Raw genomic sequence first — 15,822 nt, 5'->3', positions numbered from 1 at the left:
ACCCCTGGATGCTCCTTGCAATCAATCTCAAAGAGTTCTAGATTAACTCTAGACTGGTCCTTGAAAGAAGAATAGATAACATGTCCATCTGAGAAGAGAAAATATTCAAAGTCTGTCCAGTAGGACCTCAAAGTTTAGTGGTATCACCTTAAACATGCTACATAAATTTTTATGAGTCAGTCAAGAGACTTAATAATTATAATAAATGATATAATTATAAAAGTATTATAATTACAGATATGGTGTTTTAACCATGTATTATAATAGGCACTTCAGATATTTTATGTAATTTAATACTCACAACAAATTGCTAGAATTATTTCTTTCCCACATCTTACCATGAACCAACTGAGGCTCAGAAAATCACAACAAAGCTAAATGGCATGGTGTTTACTGTACATGATGTATTATTTTAAAAATAGAACCAGCTTCCTTTTTAAAAGATTTTATTTCAGAATATTCATTAATAATGAGATTTATATGTACATTTAGAATTACATTGTCCTTATTACTTTATTAGAGGCCTGACACTTGACAGCACAACTCTTGGGTTATTGGTAGGTTTGCCTCTGCTACTGCATGGCCGTACAAAGTACTGAATCTCTCAGCGCTTCACTTTCGTCATCAATAAAGTGAAAATTGTATCCATGCCTTTCCTGATTCCCAGGGCTGAATGGAAAATCAAAATATTGCAGGTAAAAGTGATGTTTTAAACTAAATTATAAAATTAAATCTCCTGAAGTCATATACTTATCTGAACTCTGCAGGTGACAGTGGACACATGGAGATGGGGAATTACTCAGTAGTGACCAAATTCTTTCTGGTGGGACTTGCCAGATAGCCAGTGCTCCAGCTTTTTCTGTTCATATTCTGCCTCATCATTTATGTGATAATCCTCCTGGGAAACAGTCTCCTCATTATCATCAGCATACTGGATTCTCACCTCCACACCCCCATGTACTTCTTCCTTGGGAATCTCTCATTCCTGGGCATCTGTTACATATCCTCTTTCATTCCTATGATGCTCATCATATTTAGATCTGAGAGAAAATCCATCTCCTTCATTGGCTGTGCTCTGCAGATGGTTGTCTCCCTTGGGTTGGGTTGCACTGAGTGTGTCCTCTTGGCCGTGATGGCCTATGACCCGTATGTGGCCATCTGTAACCCACTGAGGTACCCCATCATCATGAGCAGAGTGCTTTATGTGCACATGGCTGCCTGGTCCTGGATCATAGGCTGTCTGAATTCCTTAGTGCAAACAGTCCTGACAATGGTGTTACCTTTCTGTGGGAATAATGTCATCGACCATCTTTACTGTGAGATCCTGGCCCTTCTTAAACTCATCTGCTCAGATATCACCATCAACGTGCTTATGACAGTGGCAAGTACTGTTTTCTTAGTGATTCCCCTACTGTTAATTTTTATTTCCTATGTTTTCATTCTCTCTACCATCCTGAAACTTAACTCTACTGAGGGGAGAAAGAAAGCCTTTTCAACCTGTTCAGCCCACCTTGCTGTAGTAGTTTTATTCTATGGTTCAGCCCTTTTTATGTACAGGAAGTCTAAGTCAAAGGACACAAACACATTTGATGAGATCATCGGGTTAACTTATGGAGTGGTAACCCCAATGTTGAATCCCATCATCTACAGCCTGAGGAATAAGGAGGTGAAAGGGGCTATGAAGAAAGTCTTGAGTAGATACTTACACTCAAGGAAAATATGAAAGTGCTTAGGACATATGAACACATTTGGGGAGAAGATACATTTTTTGTAGTCACAGATGAAGCTGCGGAACTCAGTATAATGAGAAAACTGTGTTTGTAAAGTCAAATATGGAATTCTCATTTTTACAACAGAGAATGTCCATGTAAATCTGTTCATATAATAGCTTTGCAGCTGTCCTTCTAGTTATATGGAACTATGCCTCTTGATCCCATAGAGGTCATGATGGATGCTGTTTATGATGAATATCTCTCTGTCACTATGTATTACCTTCTCTCTCTCCTCTTTTCTCCCTTTTCCTTCTTTTACTTTTCTCTTTCTTTGCTCTCTTCTTTATCTTCTTTCTCAGTCTCCTCAAGTACAGATGTATATATTGTTTTGGTCTGCCCAGCATCCTCTCATCTTGTAAAAGAACACATCTTTTTATTTTAAGGAATCAACTGTCTCCCACTCTCAGTCCATATTTGGCTGAGGCTGACCACACTCTCTGGATCAAATGATAAGCATGAAACACAGACTGGGGCCATGAAAAATGAACATCTCCTAGCCACAGTGATTTATTCAGGGTAGCATGTGACCTAAACCATGCTAATCACACTTAATTGCCAAAATGTTGCTTAAGTGTCAAAGAAGAATCACTCTTTTTTTCAAGGGTCTCTAACAGGTAGAATATATGCCCAGATCTTCTCCTGGCCATCTTTGTCAATATATGGGGAGAGCCAGACTGAAAATGAAATCACCAAAGAGGAAGGTAGAGCTGAGGGGAGAACTTAGGGTGTGCTTGATGTCATTATTAACTCCTGGTTCAAGGTGGGTCTAAAAACATTAATGCTTGGACTTTTCAGTTATGTGAGCCAATAAAATTCCTTTAAAATAGATTGAATTAATTTCTACTGCTTATAACCATATAAATCCTTTTTAATGCATTTTTTTAGTTCCAAAGGTAGAATCTAGTAATTCATCAGTTGCATATAACACCCACTGCTCATTACTTCAAATGCCCTCCTTAATGCCCATCACTCAGTTACCCCATCCCCCACCCACCTCCCCTCCAGCAACCCTCAGTTTGTTTCCTATAGTTAAAAGTCTCTTATGGTTTGCCTCCCTCTCTGTTTTCCTCTTATTTTATTTTTCCTTCCCTTCCCCTATGTTCATCTGTTTTGTTTCTTAAATTCCACATATGAGTGAAATCATATGGTATCTGTCTTTCTCTGACTGACTTATTTCACTTAGCATAATACCCTCTAGTTCCATCCACGTCATTGCAAATTGCAAGATTTCATTCTTTTTGATGGCTGAGTAATATTCTGTTGCATATATATACCACATCTTCTTTATCCATTCATCTGTTGATGGACATCTGGGCTCTTTCCATAGTTTGGCTGTTGTGGACATTGCTGTTATAAACATTGGGATGCAGATGCCCCTTCGATCACTGCATTTGTATCTTTTGGGTAAATACCTAGTGGTGTAATTGCTGGGTCATAGGGAAGTTCTATTTTTAACTTTCTGAGGAACCTCCATACTGTTTTCCAGAGTGGCTGCACCAGCTTGCATTCGAACCACCAGTGTAAGAGGGTTCCCCTTTCTCTGTATCCTTGCCAAGATCTGTTGTTTCCTAAGTTGTTAATTTTAGCCATTCTGACAAGTGTGAGGTGGTATCTCATTGTGGTTTGATTTGTATTTCCCTGATGCCAAGTTATGTTGAGCATTTTTTCATGTGTCTGTTGCCCATTTGTGACAGTGTGGTACTGGCACAAAAACAGACACATAGATCAATGGAACAGAATAGAGAACCCAGAAATGGACCCTCAACTCTATGGTCAACTCATCTTTGACAAAGCAGGGAAGAATATCCAATGGAAAAAAGACTCCTGGACTCCTGGAATGAAACTGGACCACTTTCTTACACCATATACACACACACAAAAAAAAAACTCAAAATGGATGAAAGGGCTAAATGTGAGATAGGAGTCCATCAACATCCTAGAGGAGAGAGGCACCTGGGTGGCTCAGTTGGTTAAGCATCTGCCTTCAGCTCAGGTCACCATCCCAGGGTCCTGGAATTGAGCCCCACATTGGGCCCCCTGCTCAGCAGGGATTCTGCTTTTCCTTCTTCTTCTGCCCCTCCCCTTGCTTGTGTTCTCTCTCTCTCTCAAATAATAAAAAAATCTTAAAAAAAAATCCTAGAGGAGAACATAGGCAGCAACCTCTTTGACTTTGGCTGCAGCAACTTCCTGCTAGATATATCTCCAAAGGCAAGGGAAACAAAAACAAAAAGGAACTATTGGGACTTCATCAAGATAAAATGCATTTTCTTATCTTACCTCATCCTCTCCCTCTCCCTTACTAGCTCCTAGCCCTAACTTTTCCTCTGTATATCCCTTTTTCTTGATTCTTTAGAAAACTTTGTGTCTCCCTCTCACTGTCATTTTGTGATTTTCTTTCTGTTTCCACCTCTTTCTCACTCTTGCTCTTTCATCCTCTCTCTGTCTCAAGAACTTGTCATTTTTAAGAATCACTGTTGTTCCCAAATTCAGCAGCACTCAGGAGTCACCTCTTCCTTTAGTACCAATTACAATAATACAATTACAATAATATAACCTTTATGTTGCATGAATGCACATAATTTATCCCCCCTTGCAAATATTGCTGAGGACTTTTTAAATTTTCCTAGTTCTTGGTCAATTTTTCTCCAGACAGCTCTACTATGCTTCTTCATCACTTTTCTGATTATCTTACAATTATTTTTCATTGTATTTAAGCTCTCTACAGCCCATTTCACACCCCAAGGAGTATATACAAAACACGTGCATTCAAGAGGTTGTCACATTTAACAGACTACTTATAAAATAAAGTGATGCAGAAAGAAAACTCCACCTCATTACTGAATATCACTGCTGCTAGTATTTACTAGACATACTTCCTCACAAGGGCCTCTTTTTTTTTCAGATTTTATTTATTTATTTGACAGAGAGAGATACAGTGAGAGAGAGAACACAAGTAGGGGGAGTGGGAGAGGGAGAAGCAGGCTCCCTGCAGAGATTGGGATCATTCCCTGCATATTTTCCGACCACATTGCTTTGAAACTAGAGCTCAATCATAAGAGGAAAGTTGGGAAGAACTCAAATACATGGAGGCTAAAGAGCATCCTACTAAAGAATGAATGGGTCAACCAGGAAATTAAAGAATAATTAAAAAAATTCCAGGACCCTGGGATCACAACCTGAGCTGAAGGCAGATGCTTAACAACTGAGCCACCCAGGCACCCCTCACAAGGGCCTCTTAAAACTCCTGGATAATCACCTTCTGTTTCCTCTACAAGCATTAGGCTTAACCCAATAAAAACATATGGATAGACAACTAAAAGCACTCCTCCTTGTGGCCCTTCTCAAAGGAGTGAGTCTACCCCCAAAATAGATGGCAGCTTCTACTCTTTTAACTACAGAAAAGAAGTTCAGGCACTTTTAAAAGCAATGTGTCCTCAGGGCGCCTGGGTGGCTCAGTCCTCGGGGCACCTGGGTGGCTTAGTTGATTGGATGTCCAACTCTTGATTTTGGCTCAGGTCATGATCTCAGGGTTGTGAGATCAAGCCCCACGTTGGTCTCCACACTCAGCATGGAATCTGCTTGAGATTCTCTCCCTCTCTCTTTGCCCCTACCCCTGCTTGTGCTCTCTAGATAAAAAAATAAATAAATAAAATCTTAAAAAAAAAAACAAAACTATGTGTCCCTACTATCATACCGGTAATTTAGAAATATCGGAGCCCAGCACCTTGACAAGTGTAGATTTCATTCACTTCAAGAATAACAAACATGTGGGACACCTGGGTGACTCAGGTGGTTAAGCATCTGCCTTTGGCTCAGGTCATGATCCCAGGGTCCTGGGATCAAGCCCCGCATCGGGTACCTTGCTCAGTGGGGAGCCTGCATCTCCCTCTGCCTGCCGCTCTCCCTGCTTGTGCTCTCTCTCTCTGACAAATAAATAAAATCTTTAAAAAAAGCATGAATAATAAACATGTAATAACAAAAAGATACTTTATCATCTTTACCCATCTAATGAAATAAAAGATTTTGTGGTGAAAAAAAAATTTCTTCAGGCAAACCTCTGAGACATACTATCACATAAAACAGACTATCTCCTCACTGTCACCAAAAATGGTCTTGACTCCAATTATTTGTAGGATTTCACATACAATTACTAGATATTAATATCAGATATCAAGTATGGTAACCTCAGAGGGAAGTAAGTTTCTAATCTACCAAATAATATTTAAAGGTCAGTTAACACAACAGTCAAATCTCACAGAATTAAAAGCATCTAGCTCAACACTTTATGCTTGAATATCCTCTAATACATCCATAATGGGTGGTTATCCATGCTTTCTTGCACACCTCTAATAATGGGAAGCTCATCACCTACTGAGAGACTGTAGTCATAGTTATTAGAAGCATCTTCTTATATGAAGCCAAAACCTACCTTTTATATTTTCTACTTTTTATTCTTAGTTGTATACTTTAGGAAAATATAACGAGTTTAGAACTAGAATTGGTTTATATTTTAGAGCAGGCTACTAGTTCTTAGAATTAATAGAGTTCAATTCACTCATTCATTCAACAAATATATGAATATTTACACTCTTCTAGATAAGGGCAAACAATATGAACATTAATGTCTGAGTTGGAGTTTGAACACAGATCTGTTTTGTTCTAAAGTCCATTTCATACCTTTTGTTCCCTGCTACTATCCTGTGATTATAGCTTGGACAACCTTTCAGCTTGGATATTATAATAATGTTCTAAGTGGTTTCCCAATCTCTGAATTTTTGCTAATTTTAAGCAGTCTGTCTACCTTCCAGATTAATCTTTCTAATTCAAGGTGTTCATCCTCACTAACTATTCAAAAACTTAGTTTGGTTTTCCAAGTAAAATGCAAACACACTGACATGATATTAATGTCCCTCCAGAAAATGGTCACCACCTAAAATTCTAGTATTACCTCCTAGAGCAAACTCGTCCATTCTTATTGTTTCAATGAATCACCAATAAAATGATGAATCCAAATCCACAAATACATCCCACATTTCTCTCTGGAGGATTTTACAATGTTATCTCATCTAAATGCAATAAATAAAACACATTTCTTTCATTCATCATGTTATCTTATACCATATTGTCTTACTGCCATTTTCCCATTACAAAATGCTTCCTGCTGTTTTGATAATTCCCAAAATTCTTAAAATGAAAGCACGACATCAGCAAGATGGCAAAATAGAAGGTCCCCAGTTCTAGTCCCCACACAGAAACACTATTTGGTAACCATCCATAGGGCAAAGTGTCTTTGTGCAAGCTTCAGGATCCAGTTAAGAGGATGCAACATATCAGTGGAGCCCACGAATGAGGGAAGTTATTTGAGAAAGCAGGCCAACACCCCAGTAGCAGGACCATCAGCTGTGGACCTGGCAGACCCAGAAGCAGCCCAATCCACTTGTGGACTTAGCTCCAGCACTGCATGTTCTTGGACCTGCCACCAACCCTGCTCTTAAAAAGACCTGGCAGGAACCACACCAAAAGGCTTCCACTAATAGTCCCCAACCCAACCACAGTCTGCCTGTGGACCTGGAAGTAGCCCCTTGTTTGAACACCAGTCCCATCCACCCAGGGACCCAGCATGAGCCACATATGCACAAATCCCTAGTAATAAGCTCACCCACCACAAACCCAACCGCAGACACAGAAGCAGCCCTGTGACCCAGCTCCAGCCCCACTCGACAGAGATCCCAGAGGTAATCCTGTCTGTCTGGAGATCCATCAGGAGAAGGTCATTACCTGCCAAAATCAGTCTGTAAAGACTGGAAGAGGTTAATGGCCCTTCAAAGGCACAGACACCTTCACAATGGTTATAAGAATAATGAAAAATCAGACAAAAATGATACAAAAATCAAAAACCAAAGAGGGAAAGAGAAAACTTTTGGAGGTGATAGATAAGTTTATGGTATTGATAGTGATGATGGTTTTACAGGTGTGTAGTTATCCCCAAATAGACCAAGTTGTACAAATTAAATATCTAGAGCTCTCGGTATATCAATCATACTTTACTAAAACTAGTTAAAGAATTCTTAAAATGACCTGAAAATTTGCCCAAGATCTAGATTCTTTGTAACTCTTCAGTCTCATCTTTCACCCCTGTTTATCTATCTCTCCCCACTGTTCTGCACCCTGTGTTCCAGCTGGATTTCTTTTAATTCTTAGAACTATCACTTCTTCTGTCTCTCTCTCTCCCTCCCTCTCTCTCTCTCTCTCTCTCTCTCACACACACACAGACACACACACAGACACACACACACAGAGACACACACACACAGACACACACACACACACACACACTTCTATCTTGATGAAGCTCTTTTTATCTCAAAATCTAAGTGCTTGGACTCCAGTCAATGTACTCTGCCATAATCCATACTAGTTTATTGTTTTGTTTTTGCTGATAAAGAAAATAATGATTAATATAATTCCACTGCTAGAGTCACATCTTGATTGGAGTCCAAGCTAGAAGTCAGTTTCCAATTTCACACTGATATACCACTTACTGTGTTACACAGTTTGACATCCTAAGAAAAATCGGGATCACATCATTTACTAATGTAATAACTAAAGAAATATATGATACACTATGTTTGCAAAACTAGAAGTTAAAGTCATTTTACCACTCTGTCCAGTGGCAAAACAGTCCCAGAGGATTCAAGAAATTTAAATTGTGACATACTGGTAGGAATTTTTGACTTGTGATTACAAATATTTCTAACAAAAATTCTTTAAAGGTTATACTCTATATAAAGAAACCATCAAATGTCTCATGATTATAAAAATAAATAAGTAAATGGTGGTAAATACTCAAGTTCTGAAATACTGTATCAATATGATTAGATAATTGGCTAACTCTTCAAAATTTAAATGAAAATAAAGAAGTGTGTCATTGAGGAAGAAGCTAGCTTATATTTCCTTTTTTGAGGAAACAAGGCAGCATTTTGTGTGACTAATAGAAGGTTCAAATATCTAAATGTATAAAATAAATAAAATGAAACAAAATAGAGGATTTTTTTTTCACACCACCAAGAGAGTATTCTTTATTAAATCAGGCTGTGCAACATTTCCTGAAATAGAAGATTTTTTTCCAATACTAAAAATGTATATCTTTTAAATTCACAGGAAACTTGTCAAGTTAAATGTGTGATGCAAAACAGACTCTAATGGAGGCAAGAGTGACAAATGAATTTTTTAAAAGTATCATTATAAATGTCCTTACACTTCAGAAAAAAAGTTATCCTATTTAAAATGAAAAACTTTTTAATAGATTGTTTACAACTCCAACAAGGGAGTAATGAAAAACAAATTTTAATGGTCCCTTTGAAACTTAATTTCCTATACTGAACAGTTAACAGTTAACAGTGTTTCATTGTTATTCTTGGGGGGATTGGAAGAACCAGAGAGTGAAGCAAGTTAAAGTATCAGATGATTAAGCAAATTTAAACTCTAAGTAATGAGGAGAAAGTTATAAATAAACTTCTGTCACATAATATGTGTTCTTCTAAAGTCTTCCATCTGTTTTTAGCTATTTCTGCAGGAACTACTGGTTCCTGTGACATGTGACATTGAATAGACCACAGCAAAAGGATCTTTGTTATTCCTACAATATTTTTCTGCAGTCTCACATTCAATACCCACCCACAAGGCCATGAAGATACTTTTGATAATGCCATTCCTCTACATTCAAATGATAATCACTTATATATCTTGCAATGTTGTTCTTCAAACAACTAAATTATATAATCACTAACATTTCTCAGGACCTATTCTAATACAGAACTGTAATGAGAACTAAGGTTTTGAAGTTCAACCCAAAGAAATAAAACTATAACTTGAATGAAAGAAGGAACTCTTTCTCTATGTTACTCATATTCTTACACAGATATGGGATTTAAAATGATTAAATTATGATACACTATTGATTAGAGACTATCTAAATTAATAGTAATTTGATCGTGACAATGACTGATACAGGATATCAGTATTAATATGTAGGCACAATGTATATTATTGGTTTTTTAAAGAAAAAACTAGGACTTTGGCCAATATAATTAACACCACTGCAATTAGTGAGAAAGAGCTATTGAATATAAATTTTATGCATCAAATTTAAAAGATTTAATTTTCAAAGGATTTTGAATGGTACAATAAACAGTTGCCTCAGTGTTCGGGGCAGTGATGAAAGAAATTATTGAAGTAGACTAACAAGACTATACTATACAAAAGACTGTCATTTATGACAAACAATATTTATCATATTAATCTTTGTTAAAAATGAAATTCTGTCTTCATGGCAAATAGTTTTTAATCAAAACAAAGGCCAGCATACTATTTGAGATTAAAATTCAGGAACATGAAGCAAAAGCAAATTATAGAAAAGAAGAGAGATAAGCAACAAAATAATCATGTAAAAGAAGACAAAATTTTAAGAAAGTTCTTATGCTCTGTGTTTTCTAGTGTCAGGTTAAGGTAGGGAATTTAACCGCCTTGTCTTACCAGCTATGTTAAGTCCAATGATGAAATAAATCATAATAAATTCTAAGAATAATGATACAAGAGTACGGTGTGCACAGAGTTACATTTTCTTTCAATAAGTATATAACTTGTTAGTATTTTCCCTTAATATCATCTGTTTTCAAAACATAAAATATAGAATTTTCTTTCACTTGCCTTTTACAAAAATAAAGAGCATAAACCCTAGACTATGGTTCTTTGTATAGTTGCTACAGAAGACTTCTTCCTGCTTTTTCTTTTGTGGGTACCATACATACATATCCTATCTACACCTTATTTTATGACTTGACAGGAACACTAACACTTCACATTTTAAAACATAAAGTTTTTGGGGTGCTTGGGTGGCTCAGTTGGTTAAGCAACTGCCTTCGGCTCAGGTCATGATCCTGGAGTCCCAGGATCGAGTCCCACATCGGGCTCCCTGCTCAGAGGGGAGTCTGCTTCTCCCTCTGATCCACCCCCCTCTCATGTGCTCTCTCTCTCTCATTCTCTCTCTCAAATAAATAAATAAAATCTTTAAAAAATAAAACAAAGTTTTTCATCAATATTAAATAAATGAGCACTAATATTTATAATAAAGCAAAATATGTTAGCAAAGCTAATGCCAGTAATAAAACATGGAAGTGGGTCTAAAAAGAAGTATTATTTTACACAAAGAGCATTTACTATAGTTTTTAAAACAGGAAACACAGTCTGCTTTTAATAATAAGCAATCCTATTATATTTTAAGAGTGGTTTGTTATACACATCAATGAATAAAATAGAAATGGAATCAAGAAAATAGAATTCAGATGATAATGGAATCATATTTTCAAATTTCTGAAGCGAAATGACTATAAAGTAGCTAATTATCTTTCAGGACAAAAGACAAATAACTTTCCAGACAAAGGCTAAGAGATTTTTTTTTTATCATCCATAGAAGTTATTGAATGAACTATTTTTTTAAGATTTATTTATTTATTTATTTGAGAGAGAGAGCACATGTGAGCAGTGAGGAGGGGCAGAGGGAGAGAGAGAATCCTGAAGCAGACTCCCCACTGAGCGCAGAGCCCACACAGGGCTTGATCCCACGACCCCAAAATCATGACCTGAGCCAAAATCAAGAGTCTGATGCTTAACCAACTGGGCCACCCAGACGCCCCAATTGAGTAAACTATTAAAGAATGTACCTAAGAAAGAAAAAAATTCAATCTAGACGGAAAGAGTGGAATAAAAAAAAAAAGCAATAGTCAACAAAGATTTAATAAATACATGAATAAATTTATAAAATTATTGCCTTTACTTTAAAAAGGCAAAAAATGCAAATTTAAAAACAAGGTCACGGAAATAAAATTCTAGAACCCAGAATACAGAAGATGATAAGAGAGGCTGGCAATCAGAAGTAAATGTTCTGCTCAGTACAGCTCCGGCCGCCACGCCGCCTGGCTCTCGTATTGCTTGTTCTCGGCGGGCTCTGGGGGCTCCTCGCTGCGGCCGTTAGTCATGTCAGATTCTGGAGCTTACGGTCAGTCTGGGGGTGAGCAGCAAACTTATTCTTCCTATGGAAATCAAGGCAGCCAAGGTTATGGACAAGCACCACAAAGGTATCCTGGCTATGGACAAACTACTGATTCCTCATATGGACAGAACTATGGCGGCTACTCCAGCTATGGACAAAGCCAATCAGGTTATTCACAATCCTACAGTGATTATGAGAATCAAAAGCAGAGCTCATACAGCCAGCAGCCTTACAGTAACCAGGGACAGCAAAACACGGAATCATCAGGAGGCCAAGGTGGAAGAGCGCCTTCATATGACCAGTCAGACTATGGTCAACAAGATTCATATGACCAATAGTCAGGCTATGATCAACATCAAGGTTCATATGATGAGCAGTCAAATTATGGCCAGCAGCATGATTCCTATAATCAAAATCAACAGTCCTACCATTCACAAAGGGAGAATTACAGCCACCACACACAAGATGACCGTCGTGATGTGAGTAGGTATGGAGAAGATAACAGAGGATATGGCAGGTCACAGGGAGGAGGTAGAGGGCGTGGGGGATATGACAAGGATGGAAGAGGTCCTATGACAGGATCAAGTGGTGGTGACTGTGGTGGCTTCAAAAATTTTGGTGGTCACAGGGATTATGGACCCAGACCAGATGCTGATTCAGAATCTGATAATTCAGATAACAACACAATCTTTGTGCAAGGACTTGGGGACAGTGTGTCTATAGATCAAGTGGGGGAGTTCTTTAAACAAATAGGAATTATCAAGACAAATAAGAAGATGGGAAAACCAATGATAAATCTGTATACAGACAAGGACACAGGGAAGCCAAAAGGAGAGGTAACAGTGTCATTTGATGACCCTCCTTCAGCTAAGGCAGCCATTGACTGGTTTGATGGAAAAGAATTCCATGGCAACATCCTTTGCTACCAGAAGACCTGAATTCATGAGAGGGGGTGGAAGTGGAGGTGGGCGACCAGGCCCTGGAGGATATAGAGGTCGTGGAGGCTTTCAGGGGAGGTGGAGACCCCAAAAGTGGGGACTGGGTTTGCCCTAACCCGTCATGTGGAAATATGAACTTTGCTCGAAGGAATTCCTGCAACCAGTGTAATGAGCCCAGACCAGAGGACTCTCGTCCCTCAGGAGGAGACTTCCGGGGAAGATGCTACAGTGGAGAGAGGGGTTACAGAGGTCGTGGGGGCAGAGGTGGAGACCAAGGTGGCTACGGAGGAGACAGAAGTGGCGGCGGCGGCTACAGAGGAGATAGAAGTGGGGGTGGCTATGGTGGGGACCGAGCAGGCGGTTACGGTGGGGACCGAGGAGGCGGTTATGGAGGAGACCGAGGCGGAGGCTACGGTGGAGACCGAGGAGGAGGCTACGGTGGAGACCGAGGAGGAGGCTACGGTGGAGACCGAGGAGGAGGCTACGGTGGAGACCGAGGAGGAGGCTACGGTGGAGACCGAGGAGGAGGCTACGGTGGAGACCGAGGAGGAGGCTACGGTGGAGACCGAGGAGGAGGCTATGGTGGAGACCGAGGAGGAGGCTATGGTGGGGACCGAGCAGGTGGTAACAGTGGGGACGGAGGAGGCGGTTATGGAGGAGACCGAGGCGGAGGCTACAGTGGAGACCGAGGCGGAGGCTATGGTGGAGACCGAGGAGGAGGCTACGGTGGAGACCGAGGAGGAGGCTACGGTGGAGACCGAGGAGGAGGCTACGGTGGAGACCGAGGAGGAGGCTACGGTGGAGACCGAGGAGGAGGCTATGGTGGGGACCGAGCAGGTGGTAACAGTGGGGACGGAGGAGGCGGTTATGGAGGAGACCGAGGCGGAGGCTACAGTGGAGACCGAGGCGGAGGCTATGGTGGGGACCGAGCAGGTGGTTACAGTGGGGACGGAGGAGGCGGTTATGGAGGAGACCGAGGCGGTGGTTACGGTGGGGACCGAGGCGGCTATGGAGGAGACCGTGGTGGCGGCGGGGGCTACGGTGGAGACCGAGGTGGCGGCTATGGAGGTGACAGGAGTGGGGGCGGCTACGGTGGAGACCGAGGCGGCTACGGAGGCAGAATGGGAGGAAGAAACCACTACAGAAATAATCAGCGCAACCGACCATACTGATGACTGTTCTGAATGTTCCTTTGTCTCTGACATGATCCATAGTGAAATTGCCAGAGTTTTGCCTGCTGCTTTCCTCGTGGCCTCTTGGGTAATGAAATTAAGTGACATTTGGATTTTTATTTGGGTGGGAGGGCTGGGACAATTTTTCTTTTAGAAATGTCCATTGAAATTTTCTGGTTTAGTTTCCAACCGCCTTTCCAACCCTTGAAGCTAAGTGCATTGTAAAATATTGCCAAAATGGAAAGTGTTTTGTATTACTGCCAAAAAGGCTGCTTGTTTTGTGGGAAAAAAAAAAAAAGAAGTAAATGTTCTAAGATCCTTGTGGTTGTTCAGGAAGACTAAAGTATGTTAGTTACGTTTAGACTTTGCGATGTTAAGCAAACATCTTTAAAAATAAGTGTCAGAGTGCCTGGGTGGCTCAGTTGGTTGAGCACCTGACTCTTGGTTTCAGCTCAGGTCATAGTCTCTTCAACAAATGGTGTTGGGAAAATTGGACAGCCACATGCAGAAGAATGAAACTGGACCATTTCCTTACACCACACACAAAAATAGACTCCAAATGGTTGAAAGACCTAAACGTGAGACAGGAGTCCATCAAAATCCTAAAGGAGAACACAGGCAGCAACCTGTTCGACCTTAGCCACAACAACTTCTTCCTAGAAACATCGCCAAAGGCAAGAGAAGCCAGGGAAAAAATGAACTATTGGGATTTCTTCAAGATAAATAGCTTTTGCACAGCAAAAGAAACAGTCCACAAAACCAAAAGACAACCGACAGAATGGGAGAAGATATTTGCAAATGACATATCAGATAAAGGGCTAGTATCCAAAATCCATAAAGAACTTATCCAACTCAACACCCAAAGAACAAATAATCCAATCAAGAAATGGGCAGAAGACATGAACAGACATTTTTCCAAAGAAGACATCCAAATGGCCAACAGGCACATGAAAAAGTGCTCAACATCGCTCGGCATCAGGGAAATCCAAATCAAAACCTCAATGAGATACCACCTCACACCAGTCAGAATGGCTAAAATTAACAAGTCAGGAAACGACAGATGTTGGCGGGGATGTGGAGAAAGGGGAACCCTCCTGCACTGTTGGTCGGAATGCAAGCTGGTGCAGCCACTCTGGACAACAGTATGGAGGTTCCTCAAACAGTTGAAAATAGAGCTACCATATGATTCAGCAATTGCACTACTGGGTATTTATCCCAAGGATACAAATGTAGGGATCCGAAGGGGTACGTGCACCCCAATGTTTATAGCAGCAATGTCCACAATAGCCAAACTGTGGAAAGAGCCAAGATGTCCATCAACAGATGAATGGATAAAGAAGATGTGGTATATATACATAATGGAATATTATGCAGCCATCAAAAGGAATGAGATCTTGCCATTTGCAACGATGTGGATGGAACTGGAGGGTGTTATGCTGAGTGAAATAAGTCAATCAGAGAAAGACATATATCATATGACCTCACTGATATGAGGAATTCTTAATCTCAGGAAACAAACTGAGGGTTGCTGGAGTGGTGGGGGGTGGGAGGGATTGGGTGGCTGGGTGATAGACATTGGGGAGGGTATGTGCTATGGTGAGCACTGTGAATTGTACAAGACTGATGAATCACGGATCTGTACTTCTGAAACAAATAATGCAATATATGTTAAGAAAAAAAAAGAAGATAGGGGAAGAATGAAGGGGAGTAAGTCGGAGGGGGAGACGAACCATTAGAGACGATGGACTCTGAATAACAAACTGAGGGTTCTAGAGGGGAGGGGGGGTGGGGCGATGGGTTAGCCTGGTGATGGGTATTAAAGAGGGCACATTCTTCGTGGAGCACTGGGTGTTATGCACAAACAATGAATCATGGAACACTACATCAAA

The 15,822-nt window shown here is 40.2% G+C and overlaps 1 protein-coding gene and 1 pseudogene across 1 annotated transcript; both read left to right on the top strand.

Moving 5' to 3' along the window:
- The first annotated feature begins 769 nt into the window (after positions 1-769).
- On the top strand, positions 770-1,723 carry LOC113934776 (annotated as a pseudogene).
- Positions 1,724-11,367: 9,644 nt separating this feature from the next.
- LOC113934152 (TATA-binding protein-associated factor 2N-like) lies at positions 11,368-13,933 on the top strand. The gene is given in 5 exon segments (XM_035723570.1): positions 11,368-12,736; positions 12,738-12,836; positions 12,838-13,382; positions 13,500-13,598; positions 13,815-13,933. Coding segments are annotated over 5 exon segments (1,791 nt in total). The 5' UTR covers positions 11,368-11,807.
- Positions 13,934-15,822: the final 1,889 nt, after the last annotated feature.

Source organism: Zalophus californianus, chromosome 13 (assembly GCF_009762305.2).
Source record: "Zalophus californianus isolate mZalCal1 chromosome 13, mZalCal1.pri.v2, whole genome shotgun sequence".
NCBI lineage: Eukaryota > Metazoa > Chordata > Mammalia > Carnivora > Otariidae > Zalophus > Zalophus californianus.
Note: the sequence above shows the minus strand (reverse complement) of the source record. Positions and strands in the feature narration are given on the sequence as shown.